The 26,397-nt window shown below is 51.6% G+C and overlaps 1 protein-coding gene across 2 annotated transcripts in view; it reads left to right on the top strand.

Moving 5' to 3' along the window:
• Positions 1-26,397, top strand: part of GTF2E2 (general transcription factor IIE subunit 2) — a 371,015-nt gene that overhangs the window by 167,560 nt on the left and 177,058 nt on the right. For both annotated transcript variants that reach the window (XM_086961704.1, XM_086961706.1), the window contains exon 3: positions 2,202-2,293. In XM_086961704.1, the coding sequence (XP_086817830.1) occupies positions 2,202-2,293 (92 nt within the window). The remainder of the gene's footprint in view (positions 1-2,201; positions 2,294-26,397) is intronic.

Raw genomic sequence — 26,397 nt, forward strand, 5'->3', positions numbered from 1 at the left:
ACGGGATTTCAAGAGCATATGGGTGCAGTACCTCTGCCTTATGTTGGCTGCGGTTCCAACACAATCTCAACGTTTTCTCTTCCAGCGAGAGATCCCTAAGGTTAAGCTTCTGTTGCAGGACTATAAATGACAATAGGTGTCTCTGAATTCCCCTGCCGTTCAAGTGTTCCGGGCCTCTAAACTCCATCGCAATCGCTTGCGTTAAGACCTGGAGTTGTGCTGCTAAATAATAGAGCTCAAAGTCAGGAACCGCCAGCCCACCCTCTGCTTTCGGTCTCATTAGTGTCACTTGTGCCACCCTCCTTCTCCCAGTGCTCCAAAGGAACCCCACCACCATGGACCTCAATAGTTTGAAAACCGAGGCCAGAACCCATATGGGAAACATCCTAAAAGAAAACCAGCCATATGCTTTCATAATGCAAGTTTAATAAACTAACAGGAACACTTCAGAGGCTCAAATTATTCCATTTGTCAAGGTCAAGACAGGTGGGTTTTGAAGGGCAGTTTGGAAACTCTGACTGAAACAAATAATGGAAAGTCCTGTTTAAAAGTAACTTGTGCTGTTTTCCGGCCGCTGGAACCAATAACTAATGATGCCAGGGACCCCTGAATTGGCTAATTCGATTTAACTTTCAGTGTGACCGGCTCTGTTGGGCCATTAGTTAAATCTTAATGCCAAAATGTTTCTGTTATTGCCTTATTTGGAGCTGCCCCACAGTTATCAAAAGGCCAAGCTGATCTTCAGGATTTGAAAGTGAAATCTCGAGAAAGGCTTTAGCATTCCACAAATGGATAGAGTTTGAATCGACATACTAAGAACTGGGTATAATTATTTGAAAACACAAAATTGTTGGGCTTGAAATTCCTTGTGTGTTTGTTAATTTAATACATTTCTTCATTCGCAGGCTTGGGCCTTAAAATATTTTCTGGGTTTGAAACCCGCTGGAAACAGCATACATACAGAGCCTAATTGAAAATTATTATTTTCACGGATGTCTTAAAACCGAAGATGGGGTTGCCAACGGCAGGCTTTCATTGAAAGATAAGCTTATGGAAGCTTCAGTTCATGGCACTTGTTGCTTTAAGAGATGTATTAGTTGCAAAATGCATCTACTTCATTTTGAGTCTTTTCAGTAAAGGAAGTGAAATAAGTAGTTACCTGGAATTTCTGTATAAATCTGGTTTCGTTGAATGATTATTGAATTTATTTTAGGTTATTTTTTAGCCATGGAAGTCTACCATGACTGGGAATTGAAGCGCTTTATAGACAACACCTTTACCTGAATGATCAGGTGTACAATGAACAGATTAAAACTAGGGGTGGGAGGAATTTGCGTAATCGCGTTACGCAAATCTCCGTGAAACGGTAAAAAATCTCAGTGAACATGCAGAAATTCCGGGAACACGCGGAATTGCTTGTTCGCAATGCTATTTTACTGTTCGCAATCGCTGTTTGCGTGCTCGGGGGGACATATCTTGCAAACACGCATTTGAGAACGCAAACAAGCAAAAAATTTTGCAAAGTCATGGAACGGAGAATTTTGGGCAATTTCGCGTTCTCCGCGGGACACAAAATTACCCAAATCCCGCGAACGGAACGGAATTTACCGCCCAGGCCTAATTAAAACACAACCAATTGTTGCAGTAAAAAAATAGGCAAAACTCATGCAAGGGGTCTGAAGACTTAAATGTCGCTCAAGAGCTAATCAGTCCAAATAATGGGCTGGATGTTAATTTATGTTGCTAATGAAGCATATTTAGCAGTTAGTAGGAGATATGTTACTGGCCTTGGTGTGGAGGCGCTTATTTTTCAGTTTGTTCTGCCACAGTCTTTAAATCTATTCTCAGCATTTACACTGCTGAAAAATTCATCTACGCCTCTTACTCAAAAGTGGTGGAATTAATACTACTCAATATGCTTTTGAATTTATTTTTAATACAGCATCCGTGCAGCTGCTGTTGCTTTTGGCGGTTATTTAATTTTTATTATGAAGTAATGATTTTATGACGGTATACAACTCGAGGATTAAAGTTCCTTTTTTGGAAATGTTCAATTTTTTCTGCTTTAATGATAATTTTACGTGCATTATTCTTTTTTTATGGAGGCAATGAATTTGTCTTAATAAGCTGAACACTGAATACCTGGAAAAGCATGAATGTTGTAATTGTTTTAAAGACTATCTTTTATTTTTGTTTTTCAGATCCTAGCAATGGATCATTTAATTTGAAAGCTCTCTCTGGAAGCTCTGGTTATAGGTTCGGCGTCCTCGCTAAGATAGTCAACTACATGAAGGTAAGGATATGTAATTTACTGACTAATTTGATAATGGTCGAAATTCGTTAAAAATATATTTAACTGCGTGTGCTTTAGCTCATTTAGTTTCTCATACAGATTTTTTGTGAGTATTGCTCGTCCATAAATCATTGGTTTATTTCACATTAAACTATAGGAAATAATTCTTAAACCACTGTTCTAAAAAAATAAATGTCTGTTGCTTTCTAAAGTATTATATTGGTAGATGGAGTAAAGGATTGCACCCATTTCTCTTTAACAATGTCTGACAGACATTTCAATCACCCTTTATTTTTGAGACATCTTGCTGTGCTTCTCTGTTCCTCAACTTTGTTTACTGGATGTTGTATGGCGCTGTGCCTCAGTGGCAGCTTAGGAGGTTCGGAAAAAGGTAGATTCACATATTGTGCATAGTCTTGGCAAATAGTGTTTGGTCATGGCAATCAGATAATTAAAAAAAAAAAAAAAATGTATTTATATATATATATATATATATATATATATATATATATATATATATATATATAGTAACACACACTGACGAAGGCAGCACGCCGAAACACGTCTGTGTGTGCCCTTTCCGCGCAGTAAAATCTAGCGTGTTTTGACATACTTTGCCCTCCGACTGCTGTCTTATCCTTTCGCTGAAGATTGGGAGGAATTGGAGCGTTTTATTTATATTTATATATATATATATATATATATATATATATATATATATATATATATATATATATATATATATATATATATATATATATATATATTTTCTTTTCGAAAGTGGCCTTGTGAGTATTGACACGTGCGCCTGTCCTTTATCAGACCATCCGTTGGGGTCAGCAGTGAACTAAAACAAATGAGCACATTTTTCTATACTCTTATAATCTGCTTCTGCCAACTTGGTTAAGCTGATCAGGCCCATGGTCTACAATAGATGTTGTTGAACTTCTCTGTAGTCCTGCATTTGAACCCTTGTATCCATCTGGATTGTAAGGCCAAGAGAGGTAATCCTTGAACTCTTGCCAGGATCTCCCAGATACCTATTCTGTGGTTTCTTCAGGAACCTCCTGATAATCACTTCTCTGTTGTAAAAGGGTGGCAAGTGGTTGCCCTCATGATCCCATTGCTTACCGCTTTGGAAGTTGGGAGGGAGGGAAAGCTCAGTGATATTTCTTCAGCCTTGACTACATATTGTCTCCTACCTCTAAGTGGAATTTCTGGCATTAGTTGCCATTTTTAGGTCTCGCCTGTCAATGCGCTTGCGCATTGAGTTTGCGAGAATATAGGGGATTAACGAGAGCTTAACCATCGGGCAATTTCATGCTGTGCCCGTGAAAAGCAAGCTCAATGCGCAAGCGCATTGACCTGAAAAGTGCGTGCACATGAAAGCCAGCCATCTGCCGCCAGCAGCTTCACTTGAAAGGGATCATTTCGCACTTTTCACAGCCGCCAGGCCGTGTCGCATTTCTCCTCCCTCCTCCCCACAGCAATGCCCTCCGTCTCATTTTGTGCTACCATTAGCTTGTTTTTCATGGTTGTCCTTGCACTCTCCCCGCATTAGCCTCTTGTTACAGGCATTTCTTCTCCCCTAATTATTCACGGCCGGCCGTACTTTCACTTTCACGGCCGCCAGGCCGTGTCTCGCATTTCTCCTCCCCCATTCCCCCCTCCCCACAGCAATGCCAAGAGCTGGCTTGTTTTCATCATGATTCCTTTTTGCCTCAGTGCATATTGAGTGTTATCACAAGTTCTTGATCTACCCTTCCTCCAAATACACATGAAGCCCTTCATAAGGCGCACCCCATGAGATGTCAGTGCAGCCCCCTCCCCTGACCTGCTGTGGATCAATCACACCAGTGGTTCAGCTTGGGATCTGCTTTAACGGTGTCACAGACTGGGCCACTCCCGCAGCTTTAACCCCTAAGTGTGTTTCAAGAATTGTCTCTATTGATTACATTTGCTACATTTACCAAACCTAAGATCAAGAATTAGGACATTATGTGTGTGCGTGACTTGTGTAGTATGAACCCAACTATGAAGCATTTCTTCCCTTGGCACCTGCTATTACTAGTGCTGTTGTTCCTTTGGAAGTGCCTCATCTCTCAAATCATCTGTACAGTCCGAATTGAACAAAACCACTTATTGTAACAGTGACATCACCTCTGTCATTTATCATGCCATATGAACCTTGTTGTCTGGATGAGCAGCACCTGTGTAAATATGTTACATACACAGGCAATGGGAAAGTAGTTCTGCGGTGCCAAAATAAGACCACCAGTTTTGGTGTGGACCCTAGAGCAAAACAGGAATGCAATGGGATCCTATTTTAGGACAAGTTCCCATATAGTGGCCCTCAGTCTGGCACAGCAGTGAAAAATTGTAGGCCGTAGCAGATTGACTGGATAATCAACATACAGATCACATGAGACACTGACATGACCCAGGCTGAGCTCTTAATTCCTATTGTTTGCAATAGACCTGGATGAGATAGAAGTGGACTGCTTGCTTCTATTTCTCCTTTGACCTCAAGAACTGCTTTTTTCCATGGCCTCTACCTTCTAAAACACAGATACCTAATTCTAGAACTATAGCTTTGGACCATAGATACTACCATTTAGGACTAATCTTATAATGAACATAAACACAAACAATATGATCACTTCTCCTGAGATTGCCACAGACTTATTTATCTGGTTGAGCGAAACATGTCAGCTGTATTACAACTTTGCTTAAAGTAACTATACAGAAATTACGCAGTCTAATAAAATACGAATAAAAGAAACCTAAAAATGAATGGCCTTCATAATGTGATTGTTATGAAAAATAAATTGACTGACGTTGATGATAGCCTTTAGTACTACGCACACCTCTCTTTTTATGTCTAATGTAACAGTACAGTTTAAAATTAAATTATTATAGGCACTATGTGTTGAACTGGTTTAGTGGGGGGTCTTAAACTTAGTAGACGGTAAACTAGAGACTGTTTGAGGATTAAGTCTGTGCATGCCTGGATGAACGCATCCCAGTTTAAAACATCCTGGAATTTAACTTTAGTGGTAGCTTTCATGTCTGAAAGCTGTAGAAACTGAGTCGGTGAGCCGTTTATAGCCGCGTATGAACGGTTAATCCTTATCTTGGGCTAGTTCATCAAGAAGGATAAGAACAGCATGTGTGGAAGTTCCCAGATAAAAGCAGCCAACTTGTCTGTATGAAAGAAAAGTCTACTTCAGCTGCATTCATGGTAAACATTTCTTTATCCGAAATCCAAAGTCACTACATCTGATTCGTATTGGAAAAGCGATATTATGAAGTCTATTTAAGCTTGTGTTCACTTCAAACTTGCATCCCTAAATGAGGCTGCTTATAGCTCTGTACAGCACGTGAATCTTTATTATATTTGTGCAACCTCATGAGTGTTATTAGAATGGGAAGGACAAAGTTGGGTACCTTAATAATCGTTTGTATTATAATTCCAAAATGGATCTTCGAATCTATATTCACAATAATAAACTTCGTACCAGCCTCTACAGAAAAGAAACAGCAATCAATTCCATACTGCATGTGGACAGCTGTCATACCAAACATAACATGCTGAATATTCAGAAGGTGAATTACTACGTATTAAATGTAATTGCAGTGAGCACAAGGTCTTCCTGGAAAAAGAATCCGAAATGGTAACCAAAATAGACCACCAGAGCTACTGTTCGGACCACCTTAAAAAAACATGCATGAAATTGCTCAGAACAAACGTACCATGATCCTCTGGCCTAAAACTGATGCACCTAAGGCAAACCAGTAATTATTACTGACTGCAATAATGGCCACTATCATGTAGAAAAATCCTGAGACTGCATTGGCACCTACCATCTCAAAATCAATGCATTTCTTATTGTATCAAGAATTTTCCTGATATGGCGTTTCGAAGAGCACGCAACTTAAAACTTCAGTTGTGTAAATCAGAATTTGTGGATAGGAGAACCATCAAATCCACCTTTTGGACAGACCTGCTGGTTTACACATATGCCACAACTACAATATCTACGAATTAGGCCTAAACATAACAAAATACCTCACCTTACAGACTGGCCAACATAATAGAAACACTAATTGGATTGATTGTAACAGCAGATTTACCATCTATATGAAATTCTGCCCATGCAACCAACCATACATTGGCAGTACTGTTAGTCCACTTCGAACTAGAATCCAGGAACACTACCGGAACATTAACACATTTTCAACCGGATACGCATTAAATCTTTTCCCATTTTAGAAATAGAAATTATCAACAAACTAACAGGATTGGAATCAAGAACTTCGACTCCGCAGAGGAGAGTGCAAACTGATTCCAAGATACCACACTGTGAAAAATGGCCTGAAGAAGTTTGCTGAAATGCGCCATTGGTTAAATTAGGACTAAAATGTCACTGCACCATTTTATTGTCACCTCTTACTGTCTATCCAACTACTCTAGAGGTCCTCCAGATCCATCTTAGCTAGGACATAATAGCCTTTCCAGCTTTGTAGAGTTGATTTTGTCTTATTCCTACAAGATCTTTCTTTGATTCTTTCCTTTAACTTCCCCATGGCCCCCCTATAATATGCATATAATGTAATATTCTTGACCATTATTTTCTTTTCTCAATGGCTCATTCTGCTCTGCCAAGTGTATCCCACTGGATCCCTAGAGATCGTATTCTGAGTCTAGTCCATAGACTTAATCTTGCTGACCACTATTCGCCTTTGGACCTTCAATCTTTCTAATACTTCCTTTAGGAAATGAGATGCCCATTGCATTTTTTTTTTGTAAAACAATTTTTATTGCAGAGTTCAATGCAAGTAATACAATAAATTTGCAAGTAGGTTTGCGCAGGACCTTAGATTCCTTCGCTCCTCCCGGTTAACACATACACAGCCTTATAACCCGCATCCCGGAGGCCGGGTGGCGTCTTTCACATTGAGTACATCCTCTCCACCACTAAGTGCAGTCGTGCCCAGTGGTCAACCGCTTTCTGCTTTTAACTTTTATCAACATACCCCCCCCCCCCAGCATCCGGCAAATGTTTGCTGCGACCTCTGTTACCACTGGGATGCTTCTCCCCCCGTCCTCCCCCCTCCCTCCCCCCCCCTCCTCCCTCCGGTGTCCTACGCCTGTGTCCGGTAATAGTACACTGAATTATGTTGGTAGTCTCAGGAGTCTGGAGTTGATCATTGGGTGTGTGCGTCCGGGGTAGGTGCTAGGATTGGAACCGCCTCCCCTGGGGCCCCTGGGTCTACAGCTTCCCCCTCCTCCTCACTCTCCACTGCACTATCCCTGAGAGCCTGGACCAGGATTTCCCACGCTAGCGCTGTTTCCTGAGCTTTCTCATCCGACCTACGCCGGGCTAGTTGGTACCTAATTGTGCTCTCTGCCGCAGCCCATTTCTGAAATTCGTTCAGCCATTTCCGGTGTGTCGGCGCTGCCTTTGATTTCCACCCCCTGGTGAGTTCCCTCTTCGCAATAAGTAGGCCCATGTCTATGAATTTGCTTGATAGTTTGTTTTTGCGTGTGTGCGGAAACCAGTGTAAGAGTGCAACCGCACTGTCATATTGCAGTTCCCTGTCTGTTACCTCGTTCAGGGTGTCGCCCACTTCCCTCCAGTAGTCCTGCAAATGTGGACAGCTCCTCAGCATGTGTAGTAAATCCGCACCTAGTAGCGCACATCTGGGGCATGCTGCGTCCTCTGCGCCAAAGTATTGCGCTATTTTATTCGGGGTAAGGTAGGCCCTATGGAGAATGTAAAGATGTATCAATTGGAAGCGGGCGTTTCTGGTGCCCTTCCTGGTTCTCTGAACTAATTGTATGACCACGTTGTATCCGGGATTCCTCTCTGTAGGTCTGCCTCCCACTGGGTTTTGAGTCGCGTAAGAGGCTGCAGATTCTCTGTGTGCAATCTGGAGTGCAGACACGTAACCGCCTTGACCGTCCCTGCTGCCATCATCGTGTATTAGCACGTCGGCGACGTTGTGGGTTCAATCAGTCCCTCCCCCCAATGTGCCTGTATTGCCCTTACCACAGCCGCGTGCAGTAAATAGTCCCCTCTTGGGAGATCGTATTGCTCCTGTAGGGTCTGGTACGGTGTGAGTACCCCGTCGGTATAGAGGTCTCCCACCATCTGTAGGCCAGCCTCCTCCCAAAATTGGAGGTTCGACCAGTCTCCGCCATGTGGTAGCGCTGTGATCATACCTATTGGGATTTCGGGCGCATACGGGTGCTCAGGACCAGCACGGTTTTGCATGCGGTTCCAGCATAGTCTCAGCGTCCGTTCTTCATGGGACAGCCCTCTGAGTGTTAGCTTCTGTTGTAAGGTGATATACGCCAGCACATGGCGGGGGGTGCCAATGTCCCTCTCTTGTTCCGGACCCCGATACACTCTTGCCACCTCCTGCGTGAGAAATTGTAGCTGGCCAGCCAGGTAATAGAGCTCGAAGTCAGGGACCGCGAGTCCTCCCTCGTTCTTCGGGCGGGTCAGGGTCGCCAATGCTATTCTCCGCCTGCCAGCTCCCCACAGGAAGGACACTATCTGGGATTTTAGGCGTTTGAAGATGTCTCCTGGTATCCATACAGGAAGGGTCCTAAAAAAGTACAATAATCGTGGCAGGGCAATCATTTTAAGCAGGGATACCCGGCCTGTCATGGACAAAGGGAGGATGGCCCAAAAGGCCATGTTGCCCTGCAACGCTCGGATACAGCGGCCTATATTGCCATCCAATAGGTCTGCGGGCTCGTGGTAGATATACACCCCGAGATAGGGTAAACAGTTCGGCTCCCAGCATAGCTCGGGGCGGGCCAAGGGGCACCGTTCCGCTTCCCGGAGAGGGAAGAGGCAAGTCTTCGCCCAATTCACTTTTAGGCCAGAGATATTCCCGAATCGCGCCAGCAGGTCCTCCGCACCCTCCACTGCCTCTTCGGCATTATTCAAGAACAGCAGGAGGTCGTCCGCGTACAATGATATATAGTGGTGGGCCCCTCCAACCTCCAACCCGCGGTAAGAGTCGCCTCTTCTAGCCAGTGTCGCTAACGGCTCCATCGCGAGGGCAAACAGCAGGGGTGAAAGTGCACACCCTTGTCTAGTTCCCCTATTTTTTATTTTTTTTTGTAAATATCTTTTTATTGCAGCAAGATTAGAAATGCAGACAGTAAATTTAAGCCATTCCCCTTGGTGCTCAGTGAAAGCGCCGCTCCCTCACCCCAGTATCACACAGCCATTCAGCTCGCACCCCGGAGGTCGAGCGGCAAAGTCATAGGTACAAACATACTGCGCTGGATCGTACTGTACATGGCTGTAGCCACCAAGTGGGTGGGAAATGGCATAGCTGCTTTTGGGTCCTAACACTCCCTCTTCCATGTCCCAAGTCCAGTGTGAGCCAGGAGTCCCCGTACACCCTTCATGAACAAAACCCCCTCCCCTTCCCCGTAACCCCCTCAACCATTCCTACCCCGCCACCCACGTCTAGGATCCCCCCCCAGCTGCTCCCCACCCCTGCCCAGTCCCCCCACCCCCCCAGGCGTGCCAGAGTATCACCTAACCGAGCTCTCAACCCCTTCACCAAGATCAGCTCCGAAACAAGGCCCCCGGATTTATCAGCAATCATTCGTAAATCATCACAATGGGACGCAATGGTAGCGAAATAGCAGCGCGGGCTTATACTGTCCCCCCGTCAGGCGGGTGTCCCGCAGGAGCCGGGCTATGCACCGGGGAGTCCTCCTCCTCCACATCCAGGAGCGTGAGATCTAGGACCAGCCCCTCCCACGCCCTGGCTCTCTCCAGTGCCATGTCATTGTCTAACCTAAGCGCCGCTCGCAGGCGAAGTTCACCCTCACATCTGGCCCATTTAAGCAGCTCAGCCTTCCAGCGCTCTACTACGGGGCCCCGGGACGCCTTCCACTGGGACGTAATGGCCCGCTTCGCCAGGAGAAGCCCCAAGTCCAGGAACTTGCTAGTGACTTTATTCTTTGATGTGTGTGGGAACCAGTGTAGAATGCAATGTGCCATGGTGAGTTGCAGGTCCCTCTCCGTCACCTCCCTCAGAACCTCCACTACTTCCTCCCAAAAGGGCCCCAGCTCAGGACAGGACCAGAACATGTGTTGGAAGTCTGCGGGATCCGCCGGGCAGCGCGGACAGGACGCCGGGTGGGCCGGGAAGTACTTATGTAGTTTGTCAGGGGTCAGGTAAGCCCTATGTAGGACATAAAAGTGCACCAGCTGGAATCTCGCGTTGCGCGTGCCATTCCGGGCCCCCTCCAGTATGCCATTCCAGGCCTCCTCGGGGATCTCAGTCCCCAGATCGGCCTCCCATTTCGCCTTCAAGGCCAACAGTGGAGCGATGGATTCCGAGAGCATGCGTCGAGATAGGCACGTGACCGCCCTGACCGTCCCCGTCATCATCACGACGTACTGGCAGCCCAGCGACAGCGTCGGCTCCGACATGCCCGCCCCCCAGTGCTTGCGAAACGCCGCCGTTAACGCCGCATGTAGGAGGAAGTCTCCCCCCGCCAGCTCAAAGCGCTCCTGCAGGAGATCGAAGGGCAACATCACCCCGTTTTCGTACAGATCGCCCATGGAGGAGAGCCCCCACTGATCCCAACCGGCAAGCCCGTGCCACGAGCCCCCGTGCGGCAATGTCTCGCAGAGTCTAAGTGGGATCTCAGGTGCGTACGGGACCGTGACACCGCATCTCCGGCGGTATCTGTTCCAGCATTTTCGGGCCGTTGCAAACTCCTGCGTGAGGTGGAAATCCCCCATCGGAAGTCCCAGGACAATCCGGGACAACACCTGGACCGGACCCGCCGGCTCCCCCGACCCGTCCGCCTTTCTCCTAGCCCGCGCCACCCACTGCGTCAGCCACTGCAGCTGTGCCGCCAAGTAGTAGAGCTCGTAGTCCGGGACAGCTAGACCTCCGTCTGCCCGAGGGCGGAGAAGTGTGGCAAGGGCCACCCTACGCCTGCCCGCCCCCCACAGAAAGCCGATGACCATCGATCGCAGCCGACGAAAGTAGCTCGCCGGGATCCAGATCGGGAGGGTCCCGAAGAAGTAAAGCAGCCGCGGCAGGGTCACCATCTTGAGGAGCGCCACCCTCCCCATGAGCGATAGTGGGAGCGTGCCCCAAAAGTCGAAGTTCCCTTTAGCGTGCCTGATCGCCGTACCGATATTCCCCTCAAGGATATCGGCACTGTCATGAAAGATCGAGGTGCCAAGATATCGTAGGCTCCTCTCTTCCCAAGTCACGCCTTCCGTAGTTAGCGGACATGTTCTCCGTGGGCGGGCCGGGAATAGGTGAGATTTCGCCCAGTTCACTCGAAGGCCGGAGACCTTACTCAGCGATTGCAGGAGAGACTTAGCCCCACGCAGGGAGTCCGCCGAGTCCGCCAGGAACATCATTAGGTCATCAGCGTATAATGCGATGTGGTGTATTTGGCCATAGACGTCCAGGCCCTGATATGCCCGGCCCAGCCGGGCCCGCGCCGCGAGGGGCTCGACAGCCAGGGCAAACAGCAAGGGGGAAAGAGGGCATCCCTGACGGGTGCCCCTGCCTACCCCACACATCTCAGAGATGACCCTCCCTGTTCTGACTCTTGCCGTCGCGTTTGTATAGAGCAGCCTCGTCCAATCGACGAAGCCTTCGCCAAGGCCCAGAGCACGTAGCACATGGAAGAGATAAGGCCATTCCAGGCTGTCGAAGGCTTTCTCCATGTCGACAGCAAACACCACTGCCTCGTCGCCGTCGTATGTGTCAGCCTCTAGGATATGCAGGAGTCGTCGCACATTAAGCGCCGTGTTGCGGGCCGGGATGAAACCCGACTGGTCCGCATGTACCAGCATGGGCATGTGGGGGGAGCAAACGCGTCGCCAAGACCTTGCTCAGGATCTTGTAATCCAGGTTGAGCATGGACAGGGGGCGGTACGCCGATCTGTCCCATGCTGCTTACCCGGCTTCAGCAGGGGGACAATCAGCGCCTCCCTCGTGGTCGCAGGGAGACAGCCCAGTCGCCTCGCCTCGTTGTACAGCCACGTCAGCCGGGGCGCTAGGAGATCTACGTAGGTAAGATAGAATTCTGTAGGGAATCAATCGGTGCCCGGCGTCTTGTTTCTCGCCATGCTCTTGATGGCGACCCGCACCTCTCTCTCCTCGATCTTGTCCCGAGTCGTTTCGCGTCCTCCTCTTCCATTTCCGGCAGGTCAAGACCCTCCGTAAAGGTCTGGAACTCCTCCACCGAAGGGAGGACCCTGCTGCGGTAGAGCTCTGTATAGTAGTCGTAAAAGAGCGTGTTGATCCCCTGCTGATCAAATCTCGCCGCCCCCGCGTGGTCTCTGAGCTCAAGGATGACCGAGCTCCGGCGGGCCGGGTTGGCCAGCCAGGCCAGTAGAGCCCCCGATTTGTCGCGTTCCGAGTGCGCCCGCGTGAGGTAGGCCTTGTAATCAAAGCATCGGAGGCGCTCCACCGTTGCCGCCACCGCCTCCCGCGCCCCCAACAGGGCCTCGTGAATGTCCGGCCGTTCAGGCCTCTCTCTCTCCAGCCTCCGCAGGGTCTCGTCCTCTTTCTCAATTTCTACCAGTAGTGTTCTCCGCACCCCCGATGACGTCGCAATGCACTGGCCCCGTAGTACGGATTTGAAGGCGTCCCATTCCGTCGTGGCCGAGCCCGCCGTGCCCGCGTTAGTTTGGAAATACGCCTCGATGCCCGAGGCGATCGTGGTACGGAAGAGCTGATCTTCCAGTGCCTCAGGGCGGAGTTTCCAAGCCGGTATTCTCGGGCGGATCTGCGACCAGCGCAGCCGCACGAGAAGCGGGTTGTGGTCAGAGATCGAGCGCGTGAGGTACTCGCTGTGGCACACTTCCGCGTGCACGTCCTGCGAGCACAGGAAGGCATCAATACGGACATGTAACTCGTGGAGGGCGGAGAAGAGTGAGTAGTCCCTGTCCGACGGGTGGTTAGCCCTCCAGGAGTCAACCAGTCCCCACTGGCGTTGCCAGGCTGAGCGCGCGAGTGCGAGTCTACCAGCTGGTGCGTTCGGAAGGGGGGGGTGGGATCTATCCAGGGCGACGTCGGCCACACTGTTAAAGTCGCCGCCCAGGAGCAGGGGCTCCACTAGGAACTGGGCTAGTTTATTGGACAGTAGGGAGAGGAATGCAGGTTGGTCCACATTCGGGGCGTACAAGCAACCCAGGTTAAGGTCCCTCCCGTCCAGCTTACCTCTCACCATTATAAATCTCCCCTCCGGGTCAATTACCTGTTGTGTGCACTGAAAGGGGACCCCCGCCCGTATCCAGATGGCCACCCCCCTAGCATAAGCAGAGTGACAGGTGTGAAAGACCTGCCCCCTCCAGCGCCTCTGCAGTGCCCTCCCTTCTTTGTCCAGCAGATGAGTTTCCTGAAGGAAGGCTATGTGTAGGCCCCGCCTGACCAGATAGGAGTGGATCTTATGGCGTCTATGCATAGAGTGCATCCCCCTTACGTTCCATGTGAGACATTTGTAGCCTAGGTCGGATCCCATGGTAGTGTCCACCAAGCCCCGTTCGCCCTCTCAGCAACCCCCCCGGCACGCCTAGGTCCCACCCTCGTCCCCCCCCCCAACTTGCATAATCAAACTACCCCAACACCCACACCCCCGGACAGACAACCAACGTGGAAACCCCATCCAAACTCAAGTATCCGAAAGCGTGTCACTACAAAATAGGACTGGAGAGGCAGCGATGCCGGCTCCATACGGGCCCTAAGCCCCCCGCCCCCGCCCCAACACCCCTAACAACAAACAGGAGAGGTCCCCCGACTCTCCCCGTCCCCAAGGTCTCAGTAAGAAGTCCCGGGGGGCACCCGCATCTCACTGCATAGCGTCCGGAAGTGGCCCCCCCCGCCTGCACGCCCCAGTACCTTACTTATGTGGCCGGTCTTCCACGAGCCTTCTCAGCCAAGGATACCATCCGCTGTCTGGGGAGTCACCACCGGCATGTCTGTCTCTGACAGCTCGTGCCCACTGCTGGAGCCAGGGCTGGGAGCACTGGCCTTCGACTGCTCCGACGTGCTGCTGGAGGGGCTGGCGTCCCCCTGGCTGATGGCCGCCACTGCCTGCACCGCCTTGGCTCGTTCCTGCTGCCAGCCCGAAGGGGAGCCAGAACGTCGCGCCGGTGCCGTTTCTGTGGAGTGTCTCCTGGGAGGGGTCCGTGGTGTGTGGGCCGTGCCCGGCTCCCCCCTCGCGTCCAACCAGCTCCAGGCCTCCTGTGGCGTTGTGAAAAAGTGTGTGCGTTCTCCATCGACCACCCGCAGTCGCGCCGGGAACAGCATAGCATAGGGCAGTTGCAGCGATCTCAATTTCCGCTTGACCGCCAGGAAGGAGGCTCGTTGCTTCTGCACATCCCTGGTGAAGTCCGGAAAAATCATGACCCTGCCGTTGTCGATTCTCAGGTCCGGGACGTCTCTCACCTTCCGCAGTATATGGTCTCTGTCCCTGAAGTGCAGGAGGCGCAGTACAATCGGGCGCGGAGGCGCCCCCGGTTTGGGGGGACGCGCAGGGACCCTGTGTGCCCGTTCAATGGCAAAGAACGGCGAGAGCCCCTCCGGGGCCACCTCAGATCGCAGCCAGCCCTCCAGGTAGGTGACCGCGTCCCGCCCCTCTGTGTTTTCAGGGACCCCAACGAGGCGGAGGTTATTGCGCCGAGAGCGCCCTTCACTGTCCTCCGCTCGGAGCTCTAGCACCCGTACCTTCTGCACCATATCCGCCAGTGACTTTTTCAGCTCCACCACGTCCCCTGGGAGACTTTTCAGGGTAACCTCAGAGGTCGCCACCCGCTCCTTCAGCTTCCTGTGGTCGTCCTTCAGTAGGGTCAGGTCCGACCCAATGGTGTCTATGCGCTTCTCAAGAGCCTCCCGCGACGCCACAATCGCCTGCATTATGTCTCCCAGGGAGGGGTCTCGCGGGTGGGACGAGCTCCCGGCTCCCTCCCCTGGCGGGACGTCGTCGACCAGGTGTCCCGGGTCGTCCAGCTTCAGGGCCTCGAAGCCCTTCTTCCTGTTGCCTCGTACCATCCTCGCGGGCAGCGCTCGTCCGATGGCTCTGCAGTGGCCGCCGATACTCCCGCTCTTTGTCCGCCTCAGGTCCGCCGACTCCCTTGCTCTCTGGGCCCACGCCTCGTGGGGTCCAGTCCGTGGAGCCGTCTAGAGGCCAGGTCCCGCTTCACCAGCGTCGTGGGGCACCAGCGCCCCAGGTCTGGGCACCCAGAAGGCTCCGGCAGGGAGTGCGCCACTGAGCACCAGTCCCGATGTGGCCCGCTGTAATCGGGCGTCCCCGGCCAGTTAGGCGCTTCCTCCCGTCTGTAAGTTCAGCGCCTCATGAGGGTGGGGAGCCAGCATCACATCCCGAATTCCCCTCGTCGCCCTTTTCGCTCCTGTGCCACCGACCACCTGTGGCGCAGGCTCCCTGGCTATGCCACCGCCAGGAGGGCAGGACAGGTGCTCTCCGCAGGCCCAGCACTCCCCGCGGCCACCGCGGCCCAGCAAACGGCCGCCAGGACCAGATATGCGCCTCTTCCCGCCTTCAAAGACAATGCCTCGTGGGGGAGGGTAGCCAGTACCTCATCCCCCGCTCTCCTCGTCGACTTCCGCACTCGTGTGCCCCCAAACCACCTGTGGTGCAGGCTCCTCGTTTAAGTCACCACCAGGGGGGCGGGTCAGGTGCCCCACGCTGACCCAGTGCTCTGCGCGGGTCCAGTGGGTCCACAGCCGGCCGCCAAGGCGATCACCGGGACTCTGTCGGCGCCATTTTGGAGTCAGGCAGGCCGATCGTCCCCCGTTCTCTGAGTCCGCCCGCGAGGGTGCCAGCCTCTACCCCTCACCTCCGCTCGCTCCCGGGGGGTCTCGTCTGGCCAGCGGCCCGCCAACACAGCGCCAGAGGGCTTCTCCTCCTCTCCCGGGCTCCGCCGCCAGGCGCGTCACAGCAGGACGGCGGCCGCCATTTTGGGCGCTCGCATCCCCGTGTGCCGCGCTCGTCGCCAAAAGTCCGGCGGGGGCAGCTACAGGGGCCCCCCGCCCTCCAGAGTCTCCCTGCGTGCCCCTGATGTCCACCTGGGCACTGTTGAGGGGTCGGGGAGTCCGTCGGGGCGCAGGATATGTGGTGGTGCGAGGCGGGCACGGAGGAGCTCCGGAGTCCCGCTTCCACCTACATCAGCGCCTTAGCCACACCCCCTTGTCTAGTTCCCCTATGCACCTCATACCGATCCGATATCAAAGCCCCCACTCTCACCCTAGCGCCCGCCGACGCATAGAGCACCCTCGTCCATCGCACGTAACCGTCGCCTAGGCCAAAACTGTGCATCACCATGTACAAGTAACCCCGCTCCTGGCTATCGAAAGCCTTCTCTATGTCGATCGCCATCACCGTAGGGGCTCTTGCGGTCGGCGGGGGGTCCGCCACTAGCCTAAGCAGCCTGCGAATGTTGTGTGACGTGTTTCTGGTAGGGATGAAGCCCGACTGGTCCTTGTGGATCAGACCCTGCATATGGGCTACCAGCCTAGTGGCTAGGATAGTGCTCAAAATTTTATAGTCTCTCGTCAGCATCGACAACGGTCGGTACGAAGCCGGATCTGTGCTGTCTCTACGTGGTTTTATCAAGGGAATCATGATCGCCTCGCGCATAGAGTGGGGCAACTCTCCTTTCTCCTTGGCTTCATTATATATTATTTGGAGTCTTGGGGCTAGGATATCTATGTATTTGCCATAAAACTCGACGGGCAGTCCTTCCATTCCTGGTGTTTTATTGCGCGCCATTCTCTTTATGGCCCCTCTAATTTCCGCTAAGTCAATCAGGCCCCCGATGGCCTCAGCTTGTTCCTGCTCTAGGTGTGGCAGCTGGACCTCGGATAACAAAGCCTCTATCGCCCCGTTCCGATCCTCCGGGCCCCTCCTGTACAGCCGTTCATAATATGCTCTAAAGCAATTCAATATGTCCGGCTGGGTGTTGTAGGTAGCGCCATCCGCACCTTTCAGGGACAGTATCGGGGTAGTGCCCCTACTGGGGTTGGCCAGCCAGGCTAGGAGTGTCCCTGTTTTATCTCCCTCAGCGAGTGCTTTAGTCAAGTATGTCTTATAATAGACACTACGGAGGCGCTCCACCTCCACTGCCACTGCCTCTCTCGCTGCGCATACCCTGTCCTGCAGTTCGGGGTGATTGGGTCATTTTTTCTCTGCTTCTCTGTTTCCGTTCGGCCTTGTCCAAATCGTCCACTAGAGTCCGCCATGCACCCGCAAATTTCCCTATACAGTGCCCCCTCACCACGACCTTGAGCGCATCACATTCCGTGGCCCTGGAGGAGGCAGTCCCCTCATTCTCCGCAAGGTATTGGGAGATTCTGTCTTCTAACGCTTAGCTGAACGGCGGATAATCCAACGTATCCGGACGAAGCCGCCACATCGGGACCAGTGGAACTTCGTTCATCCAAGCCAGTGTGAGGAGTAAGGGGTTGTGATCTGATATCGTGGGTGCCAGATATTCAGTCCGGGCAACCATCGGTAAAACCGTCTGGGAGCACAGGAAAGCATCTATGCGAACGTGGAGGTCGTGTATGCCAGAGTAGAAGGAATAGTCCCTCTCTGTTGGGTGTTGCACTCGCCATGCGTCCGTCAGGTCCCACTTCCCCTGCCAGTTTGATCTGTGCCTCGCTAATCTGTGTACCGGGGACGCATGCAGCGGCGGGTGTGATCTATCTAAGGTGGTGTCTTCGATGAAGTTGAAGTCCCCCCCCCCATCAGTACTGGTCCAGTTAAATAGGTAGCTAACAGCCTGGATAGTCTATTGAAGTATGATGCCTGCTCTACATTCGGCGCGTAAGTGCTGCAAAGTACTATATGGCGACCTCTGAGTAAGCCCTCGACAGCTACAAATCTCCCGTCTGGGTCCACAGTGTGCCTGGTGACCTGGAAGGGAACCCCCGCCCGAATCCAAATTAGTGCTCCCCTGGCAAACGCTGAATATGTGGTGTGGAATAGGTGACCCCTCCATCTCCTCTGCAGCGCGACACCCTCTTTTTTAGTTAAATGGGTCTCTTGCAGAAAGGCAATGTAAACCCCTCTGCGGACAAGGTGGGAATGTATCTTGTGCCTCCTCGTCATTGAGTTCAGACCCCGCACTTTCCAGGACACACATTTTAATGACCCCACACTATCCATTATCTCGATGTAGTCGGACGAGTTCCATTTCCAGTAATGACCAGACGCTAGGCAGGACACCAGCCCCACCGACCCCCAACAACCCTACTCCCATCTCTCTCTGAGCTCCGTTCCCCCCCAGCTCAGTCCCCCCCCCCTCCCGCCCATATCATGCCCTGAGACACCCCAACTTCTCCGCCCCCCCCCCCCCCCCCCCCCCAGAACAGGACCTAACTGCGAAAGAGTTACCCCCATCCAAACAAGCGAGCAACGTGCTCTCAAAACGTCTTACTCCGCAGTCTGTACTGCAGTGGCCTTATGGGCCTCTGGGTGCGCGCACTAGCTTCTCTGTGTGCAGTTGCCTTCCCTGTTCCCCCCCCACCCCTCAATATGCATCCAGACTCACGTTAATCCAGTCTCACGGCTGCCTGCTCAAGTGTTCGTGCGAGCCATATTAGCTAACCTGTCGCAGCTAGTCCCCCATGGCTCAATTTCAGCTGCCAAAGACTTCCTCCGCGGTCTGTGGCGTGACCTTCGGACCCCTCGTGCTGTCCACATCCGATAGTTCAGTTTCCGAGCCCGTTCTTAAGTCCTCCGAGGCCTGTTCCTCCTCCAGCGGCGCCGATGCTATTCCAGAAACCTCCATCACCGCTTGCAACGCCGCCTTCCGATCCTCCCCTGTCTGAGATGCTGTCGGTTTTTTCGAGTATTGTCCACGTTTCCGGAGCCTCTTGGATTGTCGCACTGGGTGCTGTTGGAGCTCCTCTTCAGCTCTGAAGCGGGCCCCATCTGTCCCAGCCTTGTAAGAGTCCCACCAGGTCCACGCCTCTGCCGATGTCGTGAAGAATAAAGCTTTACCATCCACTTGCACCCGGAGCCTGGCCGGGAATAAAAGTGAGTACTGCAGCCCCTCTGTGCGCAGTTCTTTTTTAATGGACAGGAACGAGGCACGTTGTTTCTGAGTTTCAAAGGTGTAATCTGGGAACAGCGTGACTTTACTGTTATCTACTTGGAAGGGACCCGCCTATCTCGCTCGCTGCAACAGCCAGTCTCTGTCCTTGTAGTGGAGCAGTTTGATAACCACCGGTCGCGGGGGTAGACCCGGCTTCGGGGGTCTGGCCGGCACACGGTGTGCTCGCTCCAATGTGAAGAAGGGGGATAGGCCTTCCGGGGCCACCACCGTCCTCAGCCAGTCGTCCAAGTAACCCACCATGTCCACCCCTTCTTTTTTCTCCGGATGGCCCACCAAGCACACATTGTTCCGTCGACTGCGATTTTCGGCGTCCTCCGCCCGTCTCTCCAGCGCCTTTATGCGGTCTAAGGCGTCCGTGAGCCTCCCTTCCATTGCCTTATGACCCGGCGCGATGACTTTCAGAGTGTCTTCCGCTTCCTTAACCCTGTCGGCTAGTTTCCCATGGTCAGCCCTCAGGAGCCCCAGGCCCGTCGATACCTGAACAATGTCCCGGTGCAAGGCGTCCTTCGTGGCTGCGATGGCATCGAGGATCCTGTCCTGCATCAACTGCAACTCCGAAGGGGGCTGCTGGGTGTCCTCAGAGGCCTCGGTGGTCGGGCCCCATCTCCTTTTGGTCCTCGCGGTTTCCCCATGTCGCCTCCGCGGTACCCGCTGGCTCTGCTCGGGCAGTCGGTTGCAGTCAGGTCACTCAGCAGATGGCCAATTCGTGCCTCCCGGTAGAAGCGGTCGCTGTCCAGGCGGCAGTGTCCCTCGTATTGTGGGGTCAGCACCCCCCGTTGGCGGCGCCCGGCGGGTCCCGCCGCCACTGTGGTGCGTTCACTTCCCCAGGGAGTTTTAGAGGAAGCCGCGGCCGCTCTTCCCAGTGGTGAAACTCAGCTGTGGTCGGGCCTTGCCCTCGCCCGGCCCGGGCACCCCGGTCAGTTGCTCGGGTCACTTCTCCGCAAGACAGCTTCGCGCCGCGGTCGCTGGTCTCACTGGCTGCTGTGCTGGGCCTCCGAACGCCCCCCCGCGGGCGCAGGGGAGGGGAGTAGGCCCCAAAGCCGGGGAGTCGAGTTGTCGCTCCGGGACCGGAGCAGCCGCACCCCGCTGCCGCCTATCACCAAGGCGCTACAATGGCCAGCCGTAGGAGCTCCCAGCTTGCAGTGTCCCAAGTGGCCCGGAACCCCCGTTCAAAGCCCCGCAGCTCCTCCCTAGTTCTCCGCTGGGTGTCTAGCCAGGGGTCGTACCCTCATTTGCTGGAAGCCCCGGGCCCCGGGGTTGGGTGTAATGGTTCTGGGCGAAGCAGGGCGCACCTCCGGATCGTCGTGGGGCCAGGGCTTAGAGTTATGATCCCGGGTGGGTAGCGCCCCGTTGAGGAAGCCCAGGTCCCCCCCCAGCCGCTCCAGAGTCTGGCCGGTCGGACCCCCGGGCAACCCCCACTTGCCTCCTCCGCTGTTCCCTCACCTTCGGGCCATAGGGCCTCAGGATCGGAGCCCCCAGCAACCGCCGGTCGTCAGCGTTCTAGTGTCCTGGTAGTCCCGCAGTGGAGCCCCGCAGTCGTCACGGGTCCTCCGGTCCGCTGCTCACTCACTTGCGGCGCTGCTCTCGCCTCACCAACAGGCGCTGGGGCGCCACCTCCAGCGGGCCGCAGGCCCTTAAGCCGGGAGGTAAATTTCGGAGCTCTCTGGGCCGGAGCCCCACCAGGCCGCCCGGGTCCTGCACCGGTGTCCCCAAGGTCCGAATCCGTCGGGGGTACCAAACGGGCTTACGCCCTCGCTCACTGGCCCTTAGCCCTCACCCAAGTGGGCTCCAGATCAGTGCCGACGGCAGTCCGCAGCCGCCGACCGCCTCCATGCCGCCATTTTGTGCTCCGTCACCTCGGTCTCTCCGCGGCCAGTAGCGCTCGCTGTGGGTGTCCTGCTGGCTCACCACTCGATCAGTGCAGGCACAGACGGTAGACGCAGGATCGACCCGAAATGCACGGGGATCCCACGTTTAATTCCGGATATACGGCGGATAAGCGGGCTGAGGGTCGGGAGCCTCGCTAGGCTGCGTCCGCTCTCATCGGCTGCTAGCCACGCCCCCCTCATGAGATGCCCATTGCATAATTGCACTAGCGTACCTGTTCCTGTTAACCTGGTATTTACGTAAAGCGCCAGGCAGGTTCCGATATCTCGATCTACCATGTCGGCCTAGATACTTATGAACACCATCCTGTTGTATGACCTAGGTGGTTTATGTAAGTTTTGACCTAGAAATCTATCCACTTTTTCTTTGCAACCAGGTCAGTTTCTGCCCCTAGTTTTACATTGGTACTAATGTCTGTATATCATCATCCACAGACTTTCAATATGGCGCATCCATGGTGATAAGCGGCATGCCAGGGTATCCTCTATCACCTCACTATCTGAGGCCTGCCTTTTGAGTGACCGAACCCGGACATAGTATTTCCTATTTTTCATTTAAGATATGGCTCCCCTCTGGTAAATAAGATACATCTTTAGCCACCAGTAAGCTCTTTTTGTTTTGAGCAACTCTATTTCTCCTCTCCATTATGGCAACACTCATGCCTCTTGATTAGCTCTGGCCACTGACCTTGCCAGTTGCCTCCGGAAGTTGCTATGACTATTTCAATGAGGCGGTGCCAGCAACGTCTCATGGATGACTGCCGGGACTACCTCCTTTCTAAAAAGCCCTGCTGAACCACTAGTGACTCTATTTGACTGACTTAGAGGTACATGTTTTTTTTCAAACTGTACCCTATTGCGCCACTTAAGTGCACTTTTTACTTCATTGAGCCTTTTCTCTTCTGTCCCAGCTTATTGAATTCTCGCGAACTGTAGAAGGTTTCCTTTGGCCAGAGAGTACAGTAACCACGCGGTCCTGTTTTTGAGTAAGTGATTTTCACTTCATTATGGGAGAACTTACTTTCTTACCGAGCATATTCTTTTGCATATAGATTAATCGTTCTCACCAATTTTGGGTTCAATGGATCTTGGCACGTACTAAGCCAATACATTTGTGTACTCGTCAATCCATTCATCCGCTGTAAGCTCCGATATCTCCCTATATGTCTATAACTCCTTCGGTTTTGGTGCATGCTCACTGGCACAGGATCACAACTGAGTGACTTGCTACTTATCCCTTTTGGCCTATCTAAACTATAACTCATTGATTTATGTCTGGAGACCGTGGTCATTAACCTTCTTCTCCCTCGTTATTTTGGACCACTGACCCAGAGAAGGGGTGCGAGTCCACCTGACAGAGGAAACTATTAGAAATGACATATGGCGCACTCATAGTGGCAACAATTTTATGTTTCAAATAGTATTAGTAAAACAGACCTTTTCACGTTTCCACAGTTATCGCAAAAACTCAATATTCACGTTCATTCACAATTGGAGGATGGTATAACCCATAGGATCTTGATCTATGATTTAATATTGGCAGTTGATTGCGTTTTATCCTACATTGTCCAGTCATTCCCTGGTTTGATGGTGTGGTGCTCTTTATGAATTTTCTTGGACTCCTGACTCAATTCGGGACGTGTATGTACATTTTAATAATTATTCTGCACTAATTGATGTTTTCTACTTTATCACACTGGTCTGTGGCTAATAATTAAATACTTAATTTGTATTATCATGTTGTTTGCCAATTGATACGAAAAGATGGTGGACGGAATACTGAACATAGTGAAACACTCGCCCCCAGTCACAGATCAGCATTAAATCCGTAGTTTTTTTGCTCACTTTGCCGCCCCAGTTTTGACCCAGCCATAGGCAAATCAGTCTTGACCCTGTTCCTCATGTGAACAGTCCAGCAGGAACTGTCAAGCCAGGTCCTCCCTGGCCCTGGAACAAGCATCCTTGGATCGGTTTTGCATTATCGCCCCTTCGTGAGCCAGGCTAGCTTGAATCCAGTTGCACAGTGAGCACCGAACCCACATCTGGGCATACCCTTCCCACTTAGGGCAACTATAGTGACACAAAAAGATGATGGACTGAATGCTGAATATTGTCAAACACTCACCCCCAGAGACCTGAACCTATTGCTCTGATTACATAAATTGTGTACATAATAAGTTCATTCAGTGTTCACCTGTTTAGATTTTGGTTTTGTGATATCCTCTTAATTAATATCCGAAAATCGTTATTGCACATTGGGTGTTCGTCTATCTAATTAAAAACTTGATAATATCTCTTGCTGATTTCAACTGTTTTGTATTGGGTTAGGTTCATGCAGTTCTCTGCCTTGGGATTTTCTGGTCTTCTTACCTTTCCTTTGGCCTCTATCCAAATGGCAGTACCAAATGTGGGTTCAAATTGTGCTTATTTTGCAATAGACGTTTTGTATATTGTCAGCTTTGAGAAAGCCCCAAGTCCTGTTCGCCAGGAGGGACGAAACATGTGTTGTCTGTTTTCTGGATATTGTCTTTTTTTCTCATTTGGGAATCAAATTGGATTAGTAGAAGAATAAAGACTTATACTTTCGTTTTTTTGGATTCACTCTTCCATTTTGGAATTATAATACGAAAAATTATTCAGTTACCCAGTTTTGTCCTTCACCTTTCTCACAGAACTTGTTTTAATGGGTTAAAGTTCTCCCTTTTTGGACTTCTGGTTCCCCTCTGATTGTACCCATTGAGCTAGGAACGACAAATTCTGGGATTACCCCTTCAGCCATTCAAACCCCAAAAGTGTGAAGAGGATGCAGAGATTGAGAAAGTGATGCAGGTCTGAGGGCTCATGTGGAACAATGTATTCAACGTATTATGGCAGGTCTGGTAACAGGCTTGAGGATATGCCCACACATTTATTTTTTCTCTAAAGGTGTACATGTATGCAGTCTGTTTATGAATACATAGCATATTTACGCACAGCACGTGATCACTTCTAAAGAAGCTCTTAGTGTTAAACTCTCCACGATTAACGCCATTCTTTTTATTGATTTATTTATTATTCTTATTCTTTTTATTATGTTTTAGACAACACCTAAAAAAGTAGCAACCCTCCCCCCCAAATACAGAAGACATGTGGACAGGCGTGAGGCCACCAATGTACAATCTCTCTGTGTTGTAATTCCGGACTGCAGTTTACAACAAACTCCCCTCGGTTCCTCAGTGGGTCTCCACCTCCCTGGAATTGTTTGCAAAGTCCGAGACAGATCCCTATCCCAGCATTCCTTGATCTTTTTTTTTTTTTTACAACTCTTTTTATTGTTAAAGACAAAAGAAAACATTACAGAAACTAAAGCAAAATCACAGGTGATCACATATCTTTTCATAGCACTGGTTAAAGTGGCAAAGTACAGAATAACATGCAACATTTTAAGCTTGTGGGTCAAGGGGAGTCCAGCGCTTCCTGTTCCATTTCTGACATGGACGGGGAGCAAATCCCCCCTCGATGGCTGTTCCACGCCCCCCAAATCTTCCCACACTTCCCCGGGCATCCCCTGGCAACATAGACCGATTTTTCTCTAAACATACACCAGTGACCTTGGGTGGCCGACAAGCTCCCCAGAGCTGTGCAATGTTGCGCTTAGCCACCATGCATGCCAGTGTCACCCATTGCCGCTGGTATACATTTAAATCCGTGGGCTCCCATACGTACAACAAACATCTACGAGCCTCTGGCCTGATCTCAACACCCAAAACTCACCCCAGTTCGTCATGTATCTCAGCCCAGAATGCCTGTATAACCGCACAGTGCCAAATGGTGTGCATCCAGGTACCCGCATCTCCACATTCTCTCCGACATTCTCCAGTCTCTGCCCGTCCCATTCGTACCAAACGAGGCCCGGTGATATAGGACCTATGTAGGAACTTTAGCTGTACAAGACTGAGTCTCATCTGGATGGCCACTACCTTCAGAGAGGAAGTCTCCTCCACCCAATCCTCATCATCTAGCTCCAACCCATTCACGACCCACTGAGCTCTGATTCGTTCCAAGGGGCTCTCACTATTGTTTACCAATTTCCTATAGATTAGAGAAATTGTTTTCTCTGGGATGTGCCCATCCAATACTCGGTCCTCCAGGGGCGAAGACTCCGGCAACACAGTATCCTTAGGGACATGAGTGGTCAATGCATGCCTCACTTGCCGGTACTGGTAGTGCTCGTTGTCGTGGAGACTATACAACTCCTTAAGGGACTCAAATGGAAGCACAGCATCCTTAGCCCATGCATCCCTAATCTGAGTGATGCCAATAAGGTCCCACTTGTCGAATCCCTTAGTTTTCCACACGCTGCCTAGTTTCTCCGAGTTAAGCAGCGGGGTGGCCAACGCTAGCCTGCCCTTCCAGCCCAGATATCCGATGGCCGCGTGCCACACCGGTACCGCGTGCACGGTTGGGCCTGTAAGCGGATATCTGCTGAGCTGAGCATACAGGGCCCGATCAATCATCCCACCCGGGGCCTGGCCCCGATCCATGGCATATCCCGGATCTCCCGGAGGTCCATAGGCAATGTTATTTACGGCAGCCAATTCGGAGGCCCAGTAATATTTCCTCAAATCTGGGAGACCTATCCCGCCATCATACCATGGGAGCGTCAGCTTTGCAAACGTTATTCGGGGCTGACCATCCCACAGGAGTTGCTTCTGGAGAGACTCGATCTCTTTAAAATAAGAGGTTGGCACTGGGTCCAGTGAGTTCTGCAATACAAACAAGTATCGCGGCAAGGCCATCATCTTGAAGACAGTGGCCCTCCCAAGCAAAGACAGCGGAAGAGCCTTCCATCTCCTCACATCAGTCTTGCATCTATCCAATGGGGCGAGGAGATTATTAGCGTAGCGGAGCCGCGGATCGAGCGTGACGTAAATACCTACATACTTGAACCCAACTGTCTCAATCTGGATTGGGCACGACTGCGGGATCGCCGGTGGGTCCCCGACGAGGACAAAGAGCATAGACTTTGCTCAATTTATAGCCAACCCAGAGTATCTACCAAAGATGGCCAAGACATCAAGAAAAT

Source organism: Lissotriton vulgaris, chromosome 3_1 (genome assembly GCF_964263255.1).
Source record: "Lissotriton vulgaris chromosome 3_1, aLisVul1.2, whole genome shotgun sequence".
Classification (NCBI taxonomy): domain Eukaryota; kingdom Metazoa; phylum Chordata; class Amphibia; order Caudata; family Salamandridae; genus Lissotriton; species Lissotriton vulgaris.